General features: G+C 33.7%; 1 protein-coding gene across 1 annotated transcript in view; it reads left to right on the top strand.

The window, feature by feature from the left end:
* The window catches only part of LOC145268732 (endosome-associated-trafficking regulator 1-like), a 39,150-nt gene that overhangs the window by 8,552 nt on the left and 4,149 nt on the right, over window positions 1-26,449 (top strand). Inside the window, exons 2-5 of the mRNA XM_080124305.1 lie at window positions 12,055-12,596; window positions 18,899-18,972; window positions 21,376-21,487; window positions 23,381-23,443. Coding sequence (XP_079980431.1) covers window positions 12,055-12,596; window positions 18,899-18,972; window positions 21,376-21,487; window positions 23,381-23,443 — 791 coding nt within the window. The remainder of the gene's footprint in view (window positions 1-12,054; window positions 12,597-18,898; window positions 18,973-21,375; window positions 21,488-23,380; window positions 23,444-26,449) is intronic.

Here is a 26,449-nt window from a genome sequence, read left to right as displayed (position 1 = left end):
TTTTTGGATATTTGTCGTCCGAGAGTCCGATGTTTCTAATGATACCAATTTTGTCAGTGTTCGTCACGTGCCGAAAGATTTTGGTGCACACACACACACACACACACATTGTGCATTTTATATTATAGAAGATTTCTCTTAGTGTGCTTGTCTGTTCCAGTTTTACTTGGAAACTACTGAGCTGATCTGGCTTAAATTTTGTATGGACCTTCATAAGGTGCAGTGAACAAAGTGTTATGGTATCCATTTGATACACAGTTATGGATTAATAAGGAATTAGTATTTAATGCAAAAATGAGCACAATTTTAACCATATTCAACAATTTAACGTGCTATAACTTTTGCTTGTTTTTAACAAATTGAAAAAGTCTAGTTTTTTTTGTTTTTTTTTATCTATTCTTAAGCAGAGATGGCTAGAAACAGTGTTTACATCATAGCCTTCGACATTCAAAGGTGATTTTTTTTAGTTGTTTTTTTGTTAACTTGTTAAAAACAATCAAAAGTTATAGCCCGTAAATTGATGGTTTAATATGGTTAAAATTGTGCTCATTTTTACATCAACCTGATAGGCTGGCTCTAAACTGTCATCTAGGCTTCAGCCTCTGTCCCATCAACGAAATGTTGCATCCCTCTGCCTGTCCTACAAGTACTTTAATGGTGAATGCTCTGACGAACTACAAGCACCTGTACCCCCTCAACGTAAATATCCCCGACAAACTCGACAAGCAGCTAAATCCCACCCCTACACAGAGATCCCTAGGTGTAAGAAAGCCTTCAATTCCAATAGTTTCTTCCCCAGAAATGATAGACTTTGGAACTCCCTTCTGGGATTCTGATTTCCCAACTGTACTGACACTCAGAAGTTCAAGTGTAATGTTAAGACATCTTGCTACTTATCTCCCTTTGTAATATCCCTGCAGCTTATGTCTCCGATAGTAGCCCCCTACTTCAAAGTGGCATTGTGCCTTGTTTGGGGTGAAAATTGAATTTAAAAAAAAAAAGTCTTGAAACTGCCAATGATAGAAATTTCTTTATCCGGTTTTAGTATTTATTTATTTTTTTATAGAAAATCATTTTTACGATTTTTACCAATTAATAGCAAATGGCAGCCATTACAAGGCTTATTTTGATATCTATTTCTGGAGAGCTTGTTAAGGGAGGGAGGAAACCAATGATGACTTTTAAATATGGCGGAGTGAGACACAGTTCTTGCTTTCTCATAAAATTTGATTTTCTTCGTAATAAAAAAAATACTGGATCAATTTACATGATTTTTGGAATGCAACATTTTCGGTTCGTGATAAGTACATACATCATAAAGATTTTTCTGTACTTTTGTTTTTATAAATAGGTTGAATTTTGAACTTGTTCCAAAAAAATGACTTACTCTGCCATTGACCCTAAGTCAGAGTAACAAGACCCTCCCCCAAACAAGAACCTCATAAAATAGCACTTATTCGCCTAAGTTAAATAAAAATCTCATTTACCATGTCTTACCGCCACATGAAAATTGGAATAAAAAAATTACAAAATTTCCAAATGTTAAAAGTGTACAAGTTGGTAGAGAATTTAATTCTACTGCTGTTGTTGCCTCGCCCCCCCCCCCCCTCAACAAAGGTGGGCTTGAACCTAGTAATTTGTTTGTTCATACTTTTCTCAATAACCACGCCTTGGATTTTTTTAAAACTTTACACAAAGATTAGTTATGGTGAAAGTAAATTTTTGCCAGAACGGATTTTCCAGGATAACTCTGGTTACCCTCCTAAGGGGCATTATAGGAGTAAAATTGCCCCCAAATCATTTGTCTGTTTGTTTATTCACACTTTTCTCAATAACCACACTTTGGATTTTTTTTTTAATTTTGCACAAACGTTAGTCATGGTGAAAGTAACTTTTTCACTAGTGGAGGGGTACCCCGCATGCTCGGTTTGTTATAAATTATTTGTTCTTTTTTTTAGTTTCCGAATTCTCAACTGTTTTATACTTAACGATTATATATCTTTATTCGGTACTTGTTCAGAATTTCCCCTATATTAAAAACAAAAATAACAAAAAATCTGTATGATGTATCTACTTGTGATGGAAAGAAAATATCATACACCAACAATCACATAAATTAATCAAGTAGTTTTATTTTTAAACTACCATGGGTACCTGGCATTGCCTGGGTGGATAAAGATGGTATAGCAACCAACCCCCTAAAATAAATGAATTGTTCCAATGAAAATAGCAGCGAGTACCCGTGTAAGTGTAAAAAAAAAAAATAGCCGCAGTAGCCAGGCTCGAAGATGTAACGCGAAAGAGAAAAAGGAGGTGAAAAAAAAAAGCAAACGTGTTAGCAGTTTCGCCCACAGTAACTTCATGACGTAACAGGTCTTCGGAATAACGTCTTTTAAATGTTAGTTGAGGCATGAATGACTTGCAAAAATGTTGACACAAAAACTGTCCCCTCCTTGGAAAAAAACGATCCAGTTGACAGTCAAAAAATTAATATTTTGGGCCAATTTTTGGATATTTGTTATCAGAGAGATCGATCTTTCTAACGATACCAATTTTGTCAGTTTTTGGCAGACATACAAACACACACACACACACACACCATTTTTGCCTTTTATATAAAAAAACTAGCGGGGTTACCCGGCGTTGCCCAGGTGTGGAGAGGTGGTATAGTAAGAAACCCTTGAAACAATAGGCAGCCCAGGTGGAAAGAGAGGTTTAAAAATAAAAAATAGTGGTAGTACGCAGGCAGGCTCGAACCTGTAACGTGAAAGAAGAAAAAGAAGGTGGAAAAAAAAACTAATATCTTAGCTGATGAGTCCATCGTGAAACCGGAAGTCGTAAGCGTTGGAATTAAGGGTAGTTAATCGAAAGGAGATGATGACGTGCGAAAATGCAGATGAAAAAATGAACCCCCTTTTGTAGAAAACGACCCGGCTGAGGGTAAAGGAATTAATGTTTTTGGCCAATTTTTGGATATTTGTCGTCCGAGAGACCTAACTTTAAAAAACTTTAAAGCTGAAAGGCCAGGCATATAAAATCATGGTCCAACATGTCTGTCAAAAGTTTTTAGCGAACATACAAACACACATACATACCCATATTTTGCCTTTTATATATTAGAAAACAAGAAAATAAAATTGAGTGAAATGCTGGTGTGTACGAACAAAACGCTCAACTTTTCATTTGAAGAAATGATCGAGATGTCTGTACATTACATTAAAATTTTTGCATGTTAGTACAATTAGGGAAGACAGAACCGAGGGAAGGAGTTTCAAAGTCTAGCAGAGGAAAGAACCTATTAGAGTAGAAAACATTTTGGCATCTAGGGACCGCTACAGTGAAGGGGTGGGATTTTGCTGCTAGATGTGTTTGTTGGGAGTATGTAGGTCGAGAGGGTACAGACACAGATGCAGCATTTCAGCAGTGGGAAAAATGCTAGTTGGGTTGCAAGTGTGGGACTTATTAAGATTTGATACTTTTTTTTTATTTATTTTTGTTTTTTGTTTTGGGGGATTCTAAGAAAGAGAGATTAGTGGTTGATGCACCAGCCCTGATGTGACAACAATACTCCATGCATGGGTGAATGATAGTATGAGTACTTTTCTAGCATGGTAAAGGGAATGCACCTTCTTTGCAGCAGCCTTGGCAATATTCTCAATTTATTTGTTCTGATTCATGTTGCCTGTGAATGTTGAGCTAAGGAGTTTTAGTGATGAGCTCTCGCGTAGAATGTTATTAGTCATGGCAATCAATGGCTAAATAAAAACATGGTTAATTTTAGTTGCATGAAATGTTACCAAACATTTATGGCGCCATTCCACTACAGATTGAAGGTCGTTTTCTAAGGTTTCTGCCATTGTCTTCAATATGTGCGCATTCAGTTTTCCCTCATGTCTGTTATATCCATCTGCAGTAAGGAAGTCGGGACACCAGAGTTAATTGGCCAAATAAAGAATTTCAGAGATAAGGAAAATCATGTGTCTACAGAGGTAATAAATGCACAGTTTGATGTCAGTGCGGTAACTGTACACACAATTATCTGCGAGGAACTGAAGATATGCAAGAATTGCGTGAAGTTTGTCCCAACAGTGCTTCATCCTTGTCACAGACTAAGATGGGCATCAAAACAGTTTCTCACCCTCCCAATAGTCGAGACCTTGCTTCCTGTGACTTTTGGGTATTCCCTGAGCTCAATGGAAACCTTAGAATCTGTGATTACACTCACACAAGGGGATTTCCATGAGTTGTTGAAACGGTACAGCAAGTGTATTGCAGCTTGAAGAAATTACTTTGAAGGGGACTAGGGTTTCATGTGACAATAAAAGTTTCCATATGAATAAAAAGTCTGGAAGCTTATGTAAGGTGCCTCGTGTCTCTAATAGATTTATTTTAAAACGATATGTCTACATCTTATTTGAGGATTTTGAAAGTTATTCTCATCACCGAACTTACGTTTGCGTTTATTAAAGTTTAACCTATCAACGAATAGTTTCTCGGTTTTAGGAAGTTAAAATTAGTGATGACATTATTATTTTATACTTGTCTAAATTATGTCTTCAATATACATATGCGTGTCTTTACTTCTGCAGCTTTCTTTTACAAACTTTGTCATTTTGTCCTGAAAAGAGGCAAATACAAAACTTTAAAAGATTGGCCATTTTCTTTTTTCAGTTTTTGGGAAGGAGGAAGCCAAACATCAAGTTCAAAAACATAACCAAGTTTATGTAATTCATTTTCCACACTTGATTTGGAAATCTTCACAATGCCTGCAATTGATCTGGTTTTCAAATGGCAATCTTGTTCAACTACCAGAGCAAGGATCATTTTTCACTGAAATATTTTATTTTCAGAATCAAGCAAACCATTTCTGGCACACCCGTTCTGTAACGACATTCTCCCCATACACGTTTCATATCTTTCTGTCGATTTCTGCAGGCATCAGATGTCGGTGGTACTTTACTTAATCTTCTATTTCAAGGCATGAAATACAAACAAAATTTTAAAAAGCTCCTGCTCTGATGTTTATTATTATTATTATTATTATTATTATTTATTTATCATTATTTATTTATTATTATTATTTATTTATTATTATTTATTTATTATTATTATTTATTTATCATCATTTATTATTATTATTATTATTATTATTATTTATTTATCATTATTTATTTATTATTATTATTATTTATTTATCATTATTTATTTATTATTATTATTATTTATTTATCATTATTTATTTATTATTATTTATTTATCATCATTTATTATTATTATTATTATTTATTATTTATTTATTTATTATTATTATTTATTATTATTATTATAACATCAGCGTACTCATTACACCAAATACAGGATTTGAAGAATTTCTCCTATTATATAAAAGGAACTTACGTGTGCGAGTTCATTCCCTATGGACTCTGAAATGGCTGTGCCCATTTTTATGAAATTTCACACAAATGTGCTTTACGTATCTGGCAGTGTTCTTGGATAAGAATACCTTTGATAAGTATCGATAATCGAAAAAATCCAATGAAAGAAGGAACAGGTGATTTTGACCAAAGTTAACACCTTATACAGCATCACAAGTGCATTTGAGAAGTTTTATCACTGCACAAGCTGAAAGGCCAGGCATATAAAATCAACGGTATGCCATTTGATATAACAGAGGGCATTTGAAAGGAATGTTTTTGTTTAGAGCACAATTGAACCATGATACTTGACTTTTGCATTTTAAACTTTAATTCAAGCCGTTATATATAAGTAATTTTATAAAATCAACAGCAGGTTCTCTACAGTGCAATGTAGACTACAATGTATTGTGGACTAAATCACTGCGGGGATGTGTGTGAAGATTCCTTGTGGTGCACCACGATGGGTCTCCAACTAGAGCAGACAATCAATCGGTTTGATTGAAAAATAATTGATTTCCCTGATTTTGATGACGATAAAAATATGGGTGTGTGAAACATTTGCTGATCACTATTCAATCCTGGGCAACGTCGGGTCTTCCTGCTAGTAGAAATATAAACTGATCTTAAGCCGGAAAGATGACATTCAAAAAGAAACTTTTTGGATAACCCAATATATTATGTGATTTATGTCTGTTTTATTTTTGTTTGTTGGGTGCTTGCCAAATTGTCCAAGAAAGAGCGGAAGATAATTGTTGAAGTTGCAATCCTAATTAAAGGTTGTTCTTGCACTTTCTTTAAAGAGTGGCAATTGACCTCGTTAAGCATCTGCTGTTTGTCCTTTTTAAATACAAATTTCACATCTGTATTATATTTCTCTTCATCCAACTGTCTGTTCTACTTTTTTCTGAAAACTACTGGACCAATCTCGCTTAGATTTTGTATGAACCTTTGTTATGCAGCAAACTAAGTGTTATCCTATCTGTTTGATGCACAATGCCACATTTACTTGAAGAATTTTTGCATAAACTACTGGACCAATTTGGCTTAAATTTTGTATGAACCATCATGATAATGTTCAGCGAACTAAATATTATGGTATCTGATCGATGCACAATTAGAGATTGGTATTTAATGCAAAAAAGGATCATAAATTCAACCATCAATTTGACATAAAGCAACTGTTCTAAGTCAATGGGATATAACCATTACCCGGTTTTAACAGGCTGTCGAGTTTGACATGATGGCGATTTTTCAAATGAGCAGAAATTTTATAGAATTAAAGTTTGACCTAAATAAAATATGCACAGTAACTTTAAGAAAACATTGTTAAATATGTAAATTATAATGATATGTTATATAGAAATAACAAGTGAAGCATGGATGGTCTCCTGTAAGTGTACAGTGAATGAGGCATAAAAAAAAAAATGACTAAGTTTTTAGCTCCCAAAGTCCCCAGCGATGTCAAATCCTGGTGAAAATGAACAAACTGTGCAGTTTTAGGACTTTAAATATGTAAATTTGAGTTTTGCACCATGCAAAAAAAGAAATGAAGTCCATCATTACCCCCCCCAACCTTATTTAGCCCTAAAAGTTCCCAAGGCCTTAACATATTTAAATTTGAGTTCAGCACCATGCAAAACTGCTAAATAGATATAACAGGAAATTTTGGACAAATATGGTAAAATAGTCCCAAAAATGGAGTGTTTTTATTAGCCCTAAAGAAGCCCCTGGGGCACACCCAAGAGTTATTGCAAAATATAGACAAATTGAATTATATAACTAATCAGTTACAACTTTTTATATATAACTAATCAGTTAGGTACAACTTTTTATATATAACTAATCAGTTAGGTACAACTTTTTATATATAACTAATCAGTTAGGTACAACTTTTTATATATAACTAATCAGTTAGGTACAACTTTTTATATATAACTAATCAGTTAGGTACAACTTTTTATATATAACTAATCAGTTAGGTACAACTTTTTATATATAACTAATCAGTTAGGTACAACTTTTTATATATAACTAATCAGTTAGGTACAACTTTTTATATATAACTAATCAGTTAGGTACAACTTTTTATATATAACTAATCAGTTAGGTACAACTTTTTATATATAACTAATCAGTTAGGTACAACTTTTTATATATAACTAATCAGTTACAACTTTTTATATATAACTAATCAGTTACAACTTTTTATATATAACTAATCAGTTACAACTTTTTATATATAACTAATCAGTTAGTTACAACTTTTTTATATATAACTAATCAGTTAGTTACAACTTTTTTATATATAACTAATCAGTTAGTTACAACTTTTCAGAAAGTTTTATAAAAATCCAAGGTATCAATTTTTTTAATAAGCACAAAAGTGTCAATTTTAGCCATTTTTAACCCGAAAGGCACTCCTAGGGGGGCATCCGGAGTTTTCCTGGAAAATCCGTTACTTTTTTACTCATATCATGTTTAATGTTTGTACAAAATTTCAAAATATTCCAAGGTGTATTCACTCTTGTCCGTTCGTCTGTTTGCACTTTTCTCAATAGAAAAGTGCAGACAGACGAACGGACAAGGGTGAATTTACAGGTTCACCCTCCTTTTTTTTGGGGGGGGGGAGCAAAAAAATATATATATACTAGCAGGGACCCTGACATTGCCCCGAAATGAATCAATGAATGTTTTATGCTCCTATATTTTTATTGAAATTTGAAATCAATTTTTCAATCAAATTGATTGATTGCCTGTTCTAGTTGGGGACGCATTGTGGTGCACTTCACATGCTCTCTACAGTGACTTAGTCTACAATACATTAGTCTATATTGCACTGTAGAGAACTATGGATTTTATAAAATTATATATATATATATATATATATATATATTAGTGGCTTCAATTGAAGTTTAAAATGCAAAAGTCAGATATCATTGTTCCAACAAACATTTATTTCGAATGCGCCCCTGTCATATCAAAGATTTATTGATTTTTTATATGCCAGGCCTTTCTGCTTGCGCGATGATAAAACTTCTCAAATTAACTTGTGATGTTAGGCTGTATAAGATGTTAACTTTAACTAAAATCATCTGTTCCTTCTTTCATCAGATTTTTTCGATTGCAATTATCAGTACTTATCGAAGATATTCTGATAAAAAATCTTAGAACACTGAGATACATAAAGTATATTATGTGAAATTTTATAAAAATCGGCCCGGCTGTTTCGGAATCTATATGAAATGAACTCTCTGTCTCACTTACGCTCTCTCTCTTACTCTCACTCTCTCTCTCTCTCTCTCTCACACACACTCTCACTCTCTCTCTCTCACTCTCGCTCTCTCACTCTCTCGCGCTCTCTCTCTTGCTCTCTCTCTCACCCTCTCTCTCTCGCCCTCTCTCTCTCTCTCTCGCTCTCTCGCGCTCTTGCTCGCTCTCTCACCCTCTCTCGCTCTTGCTCTCTCTCTCTCTCTCTTGCTCTCTCTCTCTCACTCTTGCTCTCTCTTTCTCTCTCTCGCTCGCTCTCACTCTTGCTCTCTCTCTGTCTGTCTGTCTCTCTCTCTCTCTCTCTCGCTCTCAAAGTTCCTTTTATATAATAGTAGAGATTGCAAAAGTTTAAAAAAGAAAAAATAACTTGAGTGGCATCAGATAGAATCCAAACCAAAACATTTAGTGCTCCAGCTGTGTTCCCTACCATTTGAGCTATTGCCAAGTTGATAAAGTTTTAAGATTAAACCACTTCAAGCTATTAATAAATTTGCACATATGCAAAAGTAATAGAAATATATTGCCAAATTGAAATGAACATCTTGAGCGTGTGGTGCGATGGGGAAAGAGGTGGTGGGTTAATTTTAATGTATCAAAAAAGGATCATAAATAACTTCTATCTTTACATCCTCAATGCTCTGATCCCCATCTGGCATCAATTGGAATGAATTGCTCTCGCCTTGGGGAGGCTCCATGTTTTGACAAGCTTCTGGGTCTGACCTTTACTCCTGATCTGAAATGGAACATGTACGTCAAATCCATTACCAAGGTCGCTGGAAAAATGGTGTTATCCTTCTACCGCTCCAGTAGATATCTAACTACTGATGCAATTCTCTACCTGTATAAAAGCCAAATACGTCCAAAGATGGGAGTACTGTTGGCACATCTGGTCAGGAGTAGCTAGAAGCAGCTTATCCTGCCTTGACAGAGTTCAAAATAGCCTTCGTAACCTAGTAGGGAATCCCCTTTTCTTTCCCTTCAACCTCTTTCCCACAGAAGAGATGTTGCAAGCCCGCCTCTGCCTTATCGTTTATTTTCATGGCAAGTGCTCATCTGGGCTCAAATCTATGGCCTCCCCCACCCCTCGCCAAACTTTCACAAAAAACACTTGTCTAGCTGAAACCACTATTGATAATTTCCCCCCACTCTTTATCTATGCCTAAACCTAAATGTAGATTCCATGAACAAAGCTTTTTTTCTTAGAACTGCACGCCTGTGGAACCCTCTTCCAGTTCCCTGCTTTCCAACTGACTACAATATGGTCATCTTCAAGTCCAATGTAAACAAGTTCTTGATGAGCCGTTCCCCTTAAGTAATCGAATTTACCAAATTTCCACTACTAATGATTACTACAATATTGTCCCATCGACTACCGAACACTCATTAATCCTTATCCTCGAATGGCTTCTGTGCCTTGATAAGTGGTGATTCTTTTTTAAAAAAAAAAACAAAAAAAACATTGCGCTTCAACTTGCCGATATATGTCTGTATTTTTATTATTTTTTTTTATTACATTTTCACCCCAAACAAGGCACGTCGCCACTTTGGTGTAGGGTGCTACTATCAGGGACATAAGCTACTGGGGTAGTATTTAGGGAGTTGGGCAGTAAGATGTCGATTCACGTTAAACTTGAACTTCTGCATGTCAGTATAGTTGGGGAAGCAGGGAGCCGGAATGGAATTCCAAAGTCTAGTGGTTCTGGGGAAGAAACTACTGGAGTAGAAGGCTCTCTTACATCTAGGGATCTGTGCTGTGTAGGGGTGGGATTTTGCTGCTTGTCGGGTTTGTCAAGGGTATTTAGGTTGGGGGGGCACAAGTGCTTGCAGTTCGTCAGAGCATTCACCATTAAAATACTTGTAGAACAGGCAGAGGGATGCAACATTTCATCGGTGGGACAGAGGCTGAAGCTTCTATCAGGTTGGAAACTCTTTCGGACCTTGTCTAGGGGCGAGAGACTAGTAGCAGATGCACCAGCAATATGTCTGTATGTGTTATCCATCCAAACAAAGATTTTACTCATTATAAACCATCCTTGGTGTATGATTACTATTTCCTGTTAATTTCAATGCTATGTGACCAGTAGTTTATACACACACACACACATACATACACACACACACACACATACATACATACACACATACATACACACATACATACATACACACATACATACACACACATACACACACATACATACACACACATACATACATACACACACATACATACACACACATACATACACATACATACACATACACACACATACATACACACACACACACACACACACACACACACACACACACACACACACACACACACACACCTACTGTTTTATTTATTTTATACTAGCCTGAGTGCCCGGCATTGCTCGGGTGTTTGGAGGTATGTGTTGGCAAAAAAAAAAAAAGTGGTAGTAGGCAGGAGGTTCAAACCCGTATTGCGAAGGAGGTAAAGAATGTGGGGGAAAAAAAAACGTGATGTCTTTGCTGTTGCGTCCATCATCAAAGTGGAAGTGGCAAAAGTTTAAATTAAGGCTAGTCAATCGAAAAGAAGGGATGATTTTCAAAAGTATCAGCAAAAAAAGCAACCCCTCCCTGTAGAAAAGTGTCCAGTTAAGGGTGAAGGAATTAATGTTTTTGGCCAATTTTTGTGATATTTGTCATCCGAAGGGTCGATCTTCAAAACGATACTGATCTCGTGAAAATCCGTCACCTCTGTCAAAAGTTTTAGGCAGACATACATACATACATACATTTAAACAGACGGGTGACATTTATATAATAGATTAAACGATTTTCTCCTTTATCTTTTGGTCCTGGATATGACCTTAAATTATATCCGATGGTGAGGCCCCAGCTTGCGGGCTTTGGGGAGTGTGGAGCCACCCCTTAATTGCCATTGCTCCCAGGTCCACTCTGACCCAGAGTGGTAGTATCTGTTAGGGTCCAACTATGGATTAAATAGAAACCGACTTAAAAAGAAAACAAAACATATATTCTATTAAAAATAAAAATCACTGAATTACATAACCTGAAAAGGGTTGATATGCCGTAAAACAAAAACAACCAACCTTTATCTTTTTGATAAGTCATGACTCCTTTGTAGAAAAAAACATGGTAAATTATTTTCTTCCTTTCATCAACAACAAAGAAGCCGTTTGCTCTTGATATCAGCAACAATAGTAGTTCTCTTTTCTTTTCACTGACAACAAAGATGTTCGCTCTAAGCATTAGTAGTAGCATTAGTACTACTTTCTTCTCAGCAGTCCAAAAACAAGAAATAGCCAGTACCCCCCACACACACACATCTTCTATTTTATTTATTTTATATTAAACTGTTTTCCTTTATCTTTTTTTCTAGAAGACCACCAACCGAAACCAAAAAAGAAATCTAGTGATGGCAATCCGTTCTCCTTCAAAAAATTTCTTGCCCATTCTGGATCAAAGTCGAGATGGCAAGGAGGACTCACAGGTGACCTACCAGATTTTGTCCAGGATCACTACCCTAGTGGGGATTTAACCCGTGACCTCCGAACAACTAGGGATCTTGAACTTCCAGACTTTACCCTGACGGTGAACTCTCGAAGTGAGACTAATGACTCTGATAACTTTGAAATTCATCCTGCCAGCCGTGACCGATCAAGTTCGGCATTGCCTGAGATCCGTGGGTGGAATGAGCCGGCTAATTGTCTCCATGATTCCATTGATAATTTCTCACAAAATGTTGATGTTAATGGTGTGGCACCGCAGTTGGCGTCATGCTTACCAGACTTTCTTTCTGATGGCGCGTTTTCAAATAGCGGTGATATAAATCGGCATCCACCAATTACAGTTCAAGTGAATGCCGGTCGAGAAGTCACTGCCTTGGAAATTAACGGAGACTTGGAATTGGAATTAAGAAGGGTGAGTCGAATTTTATCTTTTTTTTTTTTTTGTTTTTTTTGTTATAATTGTTATACATGTAATACTATCAACATACCCCCCTCCCTCTAAGTGTTGGAATTAAAAAAAAAAAAAAAACTAGATCAAAGGTGATAGGAAGTGATCTTAATAGAAAGACAATGGAGAGCTCCCCCAAAAAGGAGGCACTCTAGCAGTATCCAAATAAATAGTAATTGTCTAAGCATTAAAGGTTTCCCCTACATTGACCAAGGACCAATTACAGAACAGATACTAGCCGGCCCGAAGGCCAGGCATTCGCGTTCCAATAGTTTTGCTTTATTTATACAAAAAAGACAAACAAACACTGGAGACGACGGCACGGTGGGAATTTTTTTTAACTCAATCAAAAAAAGGAAAGAAAGGATGTCCGTTTGTGAATACGAAATATTATGATCTGGGAAGTATGCAAAAACTCCTTGCGGAATCTAACCGATGTGAGAAGCCCAATGCAAAAAGCCTTACGTGGACACAAGCGCTCGCACTCATTATAGAGTAATAATTTGGCATTTTCTTTATAAATTAGTACAAAACTAACTGAATGCCCACTGTTACCAATCGTACAATATGCTTAAACATGATATTTTAATTTATGCAGATTGCGTATGTATTATTATAGAATCAATTCTATATTGAATATTATATATTACTAATAATTTGTCCGATGGACTAATTCACAAAAAAATAATAATGTTCATTAAATTCCGTCTGTTTGTTTACAATATCACCTCAGCTGATATTTGGCTTGACAATCTTAAATCGGTGTAACGTAAAATATTCCCCTCTAAATTTTTTATTTTTTTTTATCTATAAAAGAAAGACTATTTTTAAGATTGGATTTTTTCGATTTTCAATACTTCGAATGAATTGCTGTACAAAATATATCTAAGAACACTGCCAGAAATATAAATTACCTTTATGTGAAATTTGCAAAAGACAGACTCAACCGACACATGCACACAAAGTGACTTTTATATAATAGTAGAGATAATGCTGAAAAACTAGTCCCTCTAACAAAACCTGACCTATTTAGCCCCCAAAGAATGAATTTTTTCAAAATTTTAGATTCATTCAAGGCAAAGTCGATCAAGAATATGCCGACTTTGTGGGGGTGTTTTGCAGTTTCGTACTCTTAACTGGCCATACAAATACACAGCCAACTGCCCTTATAGACTAGTCTGGGTGCCCGGCGTTGCCCGGGTGTTTGGAGGTATATGTTGAGCAATTAAAAAAAAAAAAAAAAGGTAGTAGGCAGCCAGGCTTGAACCCGTACCGCAAAGAAGAAAAAGAATGTGAAAAAGGAAAAAAGTGACGTCTTTGCTGTTGCGTCCATCGCTAAACTGGAAGTGACGAAGATTAATGCTAGTCAATTGAAAAGAAGGGATGACTTTTGAAAATATCAGTGAAAAAAGCAACCCCTCCCTGTAGAAAAATGCCCAATTGAGGGTGAAGGAATTAATGTTTTTAGCAAATTTTTCAATGTTTGTCGTCCAAAGGGTCAAGCTTCAAAATTATATTGATCTTGTGAAAATCCGTCTTCTCTGTCGAAAGTTTTAGGCAGACATACAAACATACATACATACATTTAAACAGACAGGTGAGATTTATATTATAGACTAGCGGGGGGTATCCGGCGTTGCCCGGGTGTTTGGAGGTGTGTGTGGTTTTGGGTAAATCAAAACTCCCGGGGGGGGGGGTTTAGAATAAAAAAAGTTTTGGTAGGTGAGTATGAGGATCAAACCCGAACCCTGGAGGCAAAATTGGAAATTAAAGTGTGAAAAAAAAAATGTGCGACATTAACCACTGGGCCACCGCGACATACAATGGAAACACGTTTGAATTTATTAAAAATAGGTGGCTGCAATAAAGTTAACTCTGCTGCTTCTATTTGACCTAATTAATGAGGTCAAATAGAAGTCACGCAGTTAACTTTTGCTGCGAGGCAGTGTTTGGGTTTGTTTACCCAACTTTGACTGGTTTTTTCCCCAACAGATGTTGGGGAGGGGGAAACCAGCTCCTCATTGTCCAGATTGAATAGCAATTGTCTGATATAAGAGGAGTTTGTCCCCACATTGATCAAAGCTGATTGCTTCTGGACGTTTCCCGGCGCGTGTGCGAAAGAAGCCTTTGCGAGACATACACGAAATGGTCACACACATTTTGCCTTTTATATATATAGATGATTCATGATTGGGGAGGGGGTAGAAAACTTCTTTCATCATCAGGTTGGGAAATTAGGGGGGGGGTGCATTTTACTCAATTTCAAAATTTTTTAATCTTTGACCATTATTATCTGTGAATATGGGTAAAAGCACTTGTTTTTTTGCCTAAATTATCATTTCCAGTTCGTGTTCAAAAATAATAAAAAAATCTATGTGCCTGTGACAAAACAAAAATATTGCATTCCAAAACTTATGTATATTGATCAAAATAGTTTTATTTTTGTAAAGAAAGGCAAATTTTATGAGTATCTTAGAATAAAGTCTTGCCTAGCATTAAAAAAAAAAAATTTTCAAGATCACTGAACATTAGTTCATACTCAACCTCCATGCGTAACACATCTATCTCTGTTCTTCTCTGACGTTCTCCAGTCTTGACTAGCCCCAACTTTTTATTGTGAGGATATCTTAAAGGAAAAATCCCCAAACCCTGCAAGAATTGAAGAAAAACATCAAGAACAAAATAAGGGAATTAAATCACAATCCAGAGATTCTGCAATCTGCCATGAATAATATTTTGAAAAAAAGCACAGATATGCAAAGCTGAAAATGGGCGACATTTAAAAAGCATTATTTAAAAAAAAATTTTCCCAAATGTCTTAGTCAGATTGTCTTAAAATTACAGAAAGATATAAAAAATAAAGAATCTATTTAAGTTCCAAACCCTTCAGTAACTTTTTGGATACCCTGTACCATTTTTTTTCCACTTGTTTTAAGTTATAAATATTCTTAAAAAAATCATCTGTGTACACATTAATTTTGATATTGTTTTTTGGTGATAAAAGTCCAGTCATCTACAGTGAAGCATTTACCTAAATGCTATAAAGGAGTCGCCTCCTTTACACTGTGTTATATCCTGATATGGAAATATCTATATATCATTTTATTTCCGCCTTGTATATGGCTCTTCAGTATGGAGGAATTTTGATGAAATTCCAAACCACAATCACTGCAGTTTTTGAAAATTTGTTTTAAATTTTATAATCCTTACTTAACAACTAAAAACTATTTTAGTAAACAAAATAAGTCTGGATATAACCAGGAAATGGTGGGTCAGGTCAGCTATAATATGTATATGTAGAATGGGTAAAATTAATTCCCAAACAAAACAGTTTTGCAATGAATTTTATGATTTAAGATTAAAATAATAATGATACTAAACCTAATGTCTAGAATCCTTCTTACAATTTTGACTAAAATCCATTCTATGGTTTGGATTCTTGAAAATGTCTAAATTTTAAGGAGTTTTAGCATGAAATAAAAATTCAGTGAGTTTTCATTGATTGGTGCCTAATAACCAAAGATCAAATTCTATGCAAGTCTGAAATATTTTAATTCTGTCCCTATTATGTCCCTTAAAAATACCCCAAAGAAACTGAAATTTGGGGAATATTTAGTAATTTATATGTAATATCTATTGTTTAAATTTTTTTATTTATTTTTTTTTTTAAGCAAAAGCTGATTTCTGCCAAATTGCTAGAACCTTATTTTTTATTTATTTATTTTTGTCTTTCTTCCTCTCTCTCTGTCTCTCTCTCTCTCTCCCTCTCTCACTTTCTATTTCTTTTCCTATTTTTGCACTTGCCTTTCTTTTCCCTCTTATTCTCACTGAACACTGAAAATGTTAATTTGGTGAATCAAAAGAACAGGCGACTAAGTCCGCAGCAAATAGTATTGGATAAAACATTTGCATTATACTTAATTCTTTTTTTATAAAATAATCAGTAAAATATTAGTTTTGAATTTGTTTTTAGTATTATGAAAAATATATTACTTTATGAAATATGCATTTTCTTAAAAAAAATTTTTTTTTTTTTTTTTTTTTTTTTTTTTTTTAGGAAAATAAAAAATTTTATCTGACAGTTTGCTGCAGACTGAGACCTGTTCTGATTCACTGTTAATTTTACTGTGAAGTCTAAGGTTTTAAATGATTCATGGGGGGGGGGGAGTTAGATGACTTTTATTTCATGAAAGAATGACTTCCTGTCTCTTTCCCCCACATATGCATTCAGTGTCTTTCTCTTAATTTTAACTATTTTAGCTGGAACTGGTGAGTGTTGTTTGGAAATGAGTTGTTTTTTTGTGTAGTCCACTCGACATACACACGGAAAGGAACCATCAATCATGTATGGAAACTTCTCCGTTTATTTCCTTTGCCATTGGCTACTTGCATCTCTGCATAAGTGATCCGAAGAAAGCTGTTCATAAAAGCTACTTTTTAACCCATTAAAAAGGAACAAAAGTTATAGCCCGTTGACATGAATGAGTGCTTTATGACTAATTGATTGTTGAATATACTTAAATTTGTGCTCATTTTTGCCTTAAATACTAATCCCTATTAATTCTCAGCTGTGCAACAAACATACCATAATACTTAGTTTGCTACACCTTATCAAAGCAATGGTTCCTACAAAATTTAGTGTGATCAACCCAGTAATTTCTGAGAAAAGGTGGAATGGGTAGACAAATATAATACAGATAAAAAAAAAAAAAAAAATGATCATCGATAAGCCAACAGTAGAAGAAACAAGGAACAAACGAACACAAAAAGAAATAAGAGATATTGAAACTATATTTGCCATTGTAGTGCTGGGAAGATTGATCAGTCAGAATCGTAAAAATCAGAACTTTTGGGGGGTAGCAGTACCGGAAAAATTTGTGCATATTTTTCAATGCTAAAAACGATTTTTTTTTTTTTTTTTTGGTCCCCTGACAAAAGAAGAGTGGACCTGTAAATTCACCCTTGTCTATTTGTCTGTCCGCACTTTTCTCAATAACTATGCCTTGGAATTTAAAAAAATTTTTTTTAATTTTTCCACAAACATTAAACATGATATGAGTAAAAAAGTAACAGAATGGATTTTTCCAGGAAAACTCCGGTTCCCAACACGGATGTCTTTCAGGTTAAAATGGCTAAAATTGACACTTTTGTGCTTATAAAAAAAAATTGGTACCTTGGATTTTTTATAAAACTTTCTGAAAAGTTGTAACTAACTGATTTCTATATAATTTTGTTTGTCTATACTTCGCGATAACTCTTGGGTGTGTCCAGGGGCTCTTTTAGGGCTAATAAAAACGCTCCATTTGAGTGAAATTTTAGCAAAAAAAACAAACCTATAAATATAGAGATTTTAAAAGAAGCGAGAATTTAAAAAAAAAAAAAAAAATCAATAATTGTTACTTAATCGAGAATTGTCCCATCAGTATTGCTATTATCAATACTGATTTAGATATGATTCGACTGGGCTTATGTTTTGGAGAGCTGGAGAAATGTACAAAATTTTTAGTCTTTAGGGTGTTCCATAACTAAAAAGAAAATGTCTGATTTTCATAAATGTTTTTTTATCTACTTCTTTATTTAGTTTAGAGACAAAAAGAAATTGTGAATTTCCACTCAATTATTTTCCATTAACGTTTGTCAAGTGACATTTTCCCATCATTTTAAATGCAGTTTAAAATTTTTTTGTTTGTTTTTTGGTAAAAATGTATTCGAATTAAGCTGCTTTTCTCTTCTCTTTACAATTTTTTCTTTTCTTTTCCTTTCTTTTTTATTTTTTCCTTTTTTTTATTTCTCTTTTCCTTTTTTCCGTTATCTCTTTCCTTTTCTTTTTTCCTTTTTTAACTTTTTCTTTTGTTCTTTTGTTTTGTTTTAATTTTTCAGGACATATTTAAATTTACATTTAATAAAGAAAAAAAAAAAAAAAATACAGGAGGGAGCCGAGAGATATCTTTTTTTTTTTTTTTTAGAATTCCAAAGCTGACAACTTTATTCGACTACTGAGATTTACAGATCGTGCTATTTTATTGCTAAGAAATCATAAAATTTGATTTTCCTAATAAAAAAAAACTTCCTCAATTTATGTGATTTTTGGAATGATATTTTTGTTTAATGATGAGTTTGTACATCATAAAAGATTTTTATGTATTTTTGTTTTTTAAATTATAAATAAGCACCATTTTTTTTCTTCCAAAGAAATTTCTATATTTTATTTTTTTGATTTTTCCACTAATTTTTTTTCTTGTTTTTCATCTTTTTTTTTTTTATAGTTAAGAGATGAAAATCGTGAAATCCGTCGACAATTGGCCGAGGCCCAACATTTAGCCACCACACAAGCCAATCGGTGAGTTTTCAAGTAACAATTACGATTTGCAGGAAACAACAATTTTGTCTACAAAAAAAAAATCTGTTAAATTTGAAAATTTTACAAAACCGAATAATTTTAAATCAAAATCGTTTTTTAATAAAAAAAAAAAAAAAAAAAATTATGAAACTTCTGGTGGCATCATAATCATAGAAGAAAACTTTAAAAAAATTTTTGTTTCTTCTTTTTCCTAATTTTGTTGATAGTAGCCTGTAAAAAAGAAAAAAAATTATACATTTGATCTCGTTAACGATTGGATTAAAATCAAATCTGATTGATGTGTCATGTGGTTGGTGCAAAAATTGAATAGGAGTTAGTCACATTATTTCGTAAGTTAAATTTGAAAACTTTAGAACACTAATTTTGTATAATTTTTTTTTTTATTAAATAGAAAATAATTAAAAAATTTTTTTTGAAGACTTTCAATGGCATTGCAATTTTTGATTTAATAAATAAATGATACAGCATTATTCGATTTTCTAAAATTTTATGAAATAATGCTTTCAACTATGCGTGACCTGTCTGACTCTGCGCTCAAACTGATTATACCTCATTATCATTTAATTCAAAACCATGCCTTAGGATGCATCGTGTTTCTGCCAGGATCCTGCCTAAGTGAGGACAGTTGTCACTGTATGTGTATACAACTTCTTGTTTGATGTTAGGTTGAAATCAGGATATTTTCTGATATTAAAGAAATCAAATAATTCAAGGTCAGCTATAATATGAAGCCTCGAATCAATGCCTCTCCCCTGTGCTATTGGCCAGGGGTACGGCGCATTGATCCTTCCTATCCCCTAAGGAAATCGGCCAGCATCCGGTTTGAAGAAGAACAACTCGTCCTTACTGAGAGAGCCACCAAACAGAACAGACCTCCCTTTTCTTCTCTCTCTCCACCTCAGTGATTTCTAACGGTATCGACGATTCCACAGGGAATAACTACCGCAATAGCACCAGGTAGCCGGAGTCCAGCTTTTGACCAGGAACATTCTCCTTAATAAACCTGTTCTGTGCTACCTTTTATGAAGTTGTTGTATTCGTTATTTCAGAAGCTTGTATGGAATTATTTATTTTATTAGGTTGTGCCCTAAAAGCATTCAAAACCGTAAAGACTCCTAAAGAATGAAAGCTTTATTCAGTCACATGCTGATGCTCAAATTACAAATTATATCCCTTTTCTGGTGAATCATATCAGCCACAATGATCACCTCATGGCAGAATTGATCAAAATGGTATAGAGTGAGAGAGTTAATTATATGTTAATTAAATAATACAGCATAACTGTGTTGACATGCCAATTACTATTAAATCACTGAAGTTAAGCAATGTTAAACCTGGTTAGTATCAGATAGTTGATTATTTGGGAATAACAGACACTGTATGGGAACATCAACACCTTCCTGTATGAGATGCAAAAACCTAACGTCATTTCCCCTAATGGGGGATATATATAAGCAACTAGTAGCCACATGAAACTTCCTCCTTTTGAGCAAGTCAGTTCAACCCACCTAGGGTGAGTACTACAATGAAACACACCCGAATAGTGCGTATACCCGCATTCTCATGAGAACCTAAAATCTTTCATGGAAGACCCATCCAACCAAACGACAAATCTATGGCAAATTTCTATTACGTCGTCTGCTGTCAAAGCAAGACGTACAGTTTGCAAGTCGTTGTTCTAGAGCAGTAAATGAAGTTATTCCTTCCCTACTTCCGTCCACTGTTACTGTCCACTCCTGAAGTAAAATGCTCACATTCCCAGATGTCATTGCAAATGAGGTCACAATGTTGAGTCGAGACCTGGAAGCTGTCATGCAGGTCTGCGACTATGGTTGACTGCTGATGACATTGGCTAAAACGTTGTGAGAATAGGATTAAAGATGAATACAAGTGACAACCAAAACAACTGAAATATGTCGTGTCTAATATGTACTAGCTAACTTATCCACTAGCACACATACCTACCATTTAAAAAAAAATTTTTTTTAATAAATACACCTTTTTTTTTCTTTTTTTTTTCACATAATCATTTTTCTCGTTAGTGTTTTCTGTAATTGAACCTTAAATAACATTGACTTGATTTTCTCATGATTTGATGGAAAATCCTACTAGTCCCTTTGTGACCCTTGTCTAAAAGGCTTCCTCTTTTCTTATATGTTTAGACTAATATTTACTAGCTAATATATATATATAATCCACTAGCAAGCATACACACCTTAATACTTTAAAACAAATATAATATATATATATATATATATATATATATATGTACATTTTTTTTTTTTTTTTGCATGATCGGTTTTCTAGTTTGAATTTTAATATCTTCTATCATTGAATCCCAAAATGTTATTTATTTAAAAAAAAAAATGTTTTCTTGGCCAGTGTAAATCAAGTTTTAAAAGAAATGGAATCCACACAGAAACGCGAGAAGGACGAAACTGAAGCCTTAGAGAAAATGGTCCAACAAGTTGAAGCAAATTTAGAAACCACAACTGTAAGTAGATAAATATTTATATCCTGCCTTTTTTGCTAGGATCAAAGTGCTATATCTGTTCTGTCTTAGTTTAGAGGAGGAGAAATCCTTCTCGACTGAAGTAATATTTTTGTTCTAAATTCAGAGTTCCCTGTTTAGAAGAACTGGCGTCTGACTATATACTGAGTGTTTAATTTTACGTTTGAGGCAGCCGATAAATGTTTCTTTTTGGGCTATGATCAATTTGAATTATCTGTTCTGGAATACCATTCTCCATTTTTGAAGCAGCTAAAAATCACCCTGTATTTGTCTCCTTAAGAGAAGGAAGAATTGATCCATGAAAAAAATATGGACAAGACCTACTGCTCCATTTTGGAGAAGCTCATTTCTCACAAAATACACAAAATACAGTACTTGTACAGTTTAATCAAGACATTAAAAAATGAAAATATCGAAAAAAAAGTTTCAATTGTATGTATCCATATTGGAATGAAGTTCTCCGGAAAAAGAATTTCACTTAATTTCATCAAGTAGTTTTTTTTTTTACAGTGAAAAAACAATTTTATGATACTGAGCAAAAGGTTCGATTTTTATGAAGAAAAGTTAGTATTAAAGATGGGAGGGAGTGTCGGCGCTTTAACTGGAGTTATCTCCCCGTGGCGTGTTGTAAAAATCAAACAAAATTTTTTAAAATATCCAACATCTGCCGCTGTAAAAAAAAAAACAAAAAAAAAACTACTCGATCAAATTAAGTGAAATTTTTTTTTTTGAGATCTTCAGTTCGAAACGGATATGTACAATATAACTTTTTTTTGATATTTTCATTTTTTTATGTCTTGATTAAACTGTACAAGTGCTCAAAATAGATAAGACATGCCAGCTAAACCAGACAAGCGGAAGCAACTCTTCCAAACTATCTCACATTGATAATTTCAACAAATTCAATGTCTTTACTGATGAAATTATCTGATTGACGATGAAGAATGTGATCAAATCGCTGTAGAGAGGATAAGTTGCAGCAAGAATGAATGGTGGCATTTAAGATGAACTGTTGTGAGCAAACACAAAGGCTACAATAGAAAGGTGTGGACTTCAGTCTGATAGATGCAATTTTAGTACCAAATTTGATTTTAGTTCTGATCCAGAACTCTGAGCAGGGGGTAAATTGATCAACACATCCCCGACAGTAGATGTCGATGTGGACTTCAGCATTTAGAAGGTCGATGGTGTTACACACACACTCGGTTCAACGAATATGCACAGAAAGATATTCCAAATATTAAAGAGTGACATTTTTTTTTTCTTTAAAATAAAAATATTTATCCATGCAAAGAGACACAGAATATCAGACACACTCATTTTAAAAACAAGAATTATTTTTTTTTTTATATACATAAAAAAAAAAAAATTGCCTAATACCAAAAATAGTAATCTGGCTTTAAGTAGCCTGGTGGGAGAAGGGGGATCTAAATGACATAAGAGCAATAAATTTTACATGTGTACAGGAAAAGTTAAATTTGGTTCTTGTCCAGAATTGCATCTATATTAAAAATCAAAAATAAAGAAAAATACTTGTGACAAAACAAAAATATCATATTCCAAAAATCATGTGAATTGATTCAGTATTTTTATCTTTAAAATAAAATTTTAGAATAACTAAGGAATGACAGTCTTGCCCGCCATTTTGAAAACAATCTCAAGAAACAAAAGGAGATAACCCAACAATAATTCAAATTTGCTAGATTTGTTGTAATGCTTACGAATTCCTATTAATCGATTACTAATAATTTTCTTTATGAAAATAAAATTACTTGATCAATTTATGTAATTTTTGGAGTATGATATGGTTTGTGATACCTAGTGACATGTCTAATTTGTGAAATATTTAATAATTTTTTTTTTTTCCACTTCCAGCAACGAGCCATCAATGCTGAAACTTTGGTTTCCAAATTAAAACAAGAAGTCAAATCCTTGCAGGTCTGTAATTTCTGATTTTCTTTCTTTTTTTTTTTTCTTTAAAAAAGCAAAAATTATTTTATTAATCTTCCTTGTGATTTAACTGGAGGCCACCTACTTGGTCCCCCAACAAAAGGAGAGTGGACCTGTAAATTCACCTTTGTCTGTTTGTCTGTCCACACTTTTCTCAATAACTTGGAATTTTTTGAAATTTTGCACAAACATTAAACATAAAAAGGTAACAACAAATTTTCTGGAAAAAACTCTGGTTGCCACCCTATGGGTTAGGTTAAAATGGCTAAAATTGACACTTTTGTCTTTATTAAAAAAAAAAAATTGATGCCTTGGATTTTTATAAAAACGTTCTGAAAATTAACTGATTTCTATATACTTTTATTTGTCTATACTTTGCGATAACTCTTGGGTGTGCCCCAGGGGCTCTTTTAGGGCTAATAAAAACACTCCATTTTTGGGACTATTTTACCATATTTGTCCAAAATTTTCTGTGTATGTCTATTTAGCAGTTTTGCATGGTTCTGAACTTAAATTGAAATATGTTAAGGCCTAAAACTACACCGATTGTTCATTTTCACCAGGATTTGAGGTCTCCTGAGGACTTTTGGGGCTAAATGGAAAGGAGAGGTGCTTAACTTAGTCATTTTTTTTATGCCTAGTTCACTGTGCACTCATGGGGGACCATGCATGCGTCACTTGTTTTTCTGAATGAAATATAAATATAAAACTGTCTGTTCATCTTATTATTCGTATATATATATATATATATATATATATATATGCACACACACAAATTATTGTATAGAATATGTGATACTACTACCCCCCCCCTCCAAGCAGGGGGAAAATATAACAAAAGAAAAAATAAGCTTATCAAAATAAACCAAGGAGGGCTACGGTCAATGTTGATACAATGGATGTGGAATGTGAGTTTTAAAGACAGATTTAGATCTGATACCTCCAGAAGATTAAATTTTGACAGACGTATGTGGAACAGGAAACTTTGTTAGTTTGGTCATAGTGAAACCATTAATTATTATTCTTGGTTTAATAGATTTAGAACAGTTGAGGTAGCAGGGTAAGTTAAGTTGTCAAAAGAAGGCCAAGGGAAACACTAGATGAAATGATGAAAAAATATTTGAGAGAAAGACTTGACAAGAGTTATGTTAGTTTGGAAATTAATTTCTAAAAGCTGTTTGACATATGCTAGCGTGTAATAAAAAAAAAAAAAAAAAAAAAAAAAATGTTAAACAGAATAAAATGATAATGATGAAAGAATCAGTGAGGGTTCTTGGGTAAGTAGTTGTAGTGTGTATTATAGGTATAATTTGTGTGTGTGTATATATATATATATATATATATATATATATATATACTAGCAAAAGTACCTGTCATTGACTGGGTTCAAAAACAGCCTACAGAAAATGGACTCTGATTTATGAAAGTATGATAGGTTATGAAAAGGAAGGGTTGTAAAGAGATAGCTTCGAATTTGGGGGTATCAAAACCAAAGCAAAATATGATGAAAGTAAAAATAAAATAGATAAACCCCATAATTTATTATACCATACCTGTTCACACTGAAACACTTATCACAATATTCTGTGGATCTATATTAAAAAACCTTGTTAAACTTTGTGACATATTTCAATTCTATGGAGGTCAGGCGCGAACGAACACCCCATAATTTTATTATACCATATTTCTTCAAACTGAAACATAATTATCAAAGTATACTTACGCAGATAGATATGAAGTCTTTATTAAAGTTTGTGCCTATTTCCATTCTATGAAGGCCAGGCGCAAACGCAGACCTCCACAATTTTATTATATCATCTCCATTTAAGTTAAAACATACTTATCAAAGTATTATTATGTACATCTATATCAAAAACACTTGTAAACGTTTTTTTTTTTTTTAATTTTTAAATTTTTTATTTCCATACTTTGTGGACCAGGCACGTACGCAGACCCCACAATTTTAATTAATCATAATTATGCCAGATCAAACATACCCATTCCTGTGTCTCGATACATCTTCTATCATTATATGTGATCAGTTTTCTATAATAGTCAACCATATAGGAGCCTATTCGTGACCAGACACACACACAGACATCAGCTTTATATTATAGATAATATATATATATATTCAAGCACGTCTGATTGAACACGACAGTTATTCTTTTTTTCGATTTTTCTGTATATTTTTTCCATTTGCCAAGCAGTCTTTTTAATGTCAACTGGCATGTTGTATAAAATGGTGCCCAAAAGTTGTTCAGAAAAAAATATATATATATAAATACACAAAGCCTCAAAGAAAAAGAAAACGATAACAACAATCGCTCCTGGTGATAATCGGATGCACCAATAGAAAGCGATTGCGAAGAATATGGCTGAACAACTTTTGGGCGCCATTTTATACAACATGCCAGCTGAAATTAAAAAGACTGCTTGGCGAATGGAAAAGATATCCAACAAAATTGGAAAATAGAATAACTCTGTCGAGTTCAATCAAGCATGCTTGAATAATGACTTGATGCCAAAATATATATATATACATGTATATATGTACGGACGATTTATAGGAATCAGGGAAAATCAGAACTTTTTGGAGTATCTGAATTGGAGAAATTTGTGCATATTTTCCAATGCTAAGAACAATTCTTACAATTTGATTTTTATTTCAAACAAAATCTTCCATTTCTGGTAGTAATAATAAATATTTATTGAGTTAAAACTAAAAATCTATAGACCCTTTCCTCCATGTGTGTGTTTTGTTTTTGACAAAATATCTGCACATTTAACGTGTGTTTTTATGCTAATCAGAGAAAAAATAACAACTCTGGTTAAATATTTAGAAATTTATAAAGAATCGGAATCTGAAATTTAGTGCAGAATTGGTAATTGTATTGGAATTGTCCCATCACTAATATATATGTATATCCATATCCATCCATCCAGCGCAGCTGTAGCCGAGATTGAACTCGCTATACGAGTTTGTAGTGTAAT

This window comes from Euprymna scolopes, chromosome 44 (assembly GCF_053919585.1).
Source record: "Euprymna scolopes isolate OS-2025 chromosome 44, ASM5391958v1, whole genome shotgun sequence".
Taxonomy (NCBI): domain Eukaryota; kingdom Metazoa; phylum Mollusca; class Cephalopoda; order Sepiida; family Sepiolidae; genus Euprymna; species Euprymna scolopes.
This window is presented reverse-complemented; position numbering and strand designations above follow the sequence as displayed.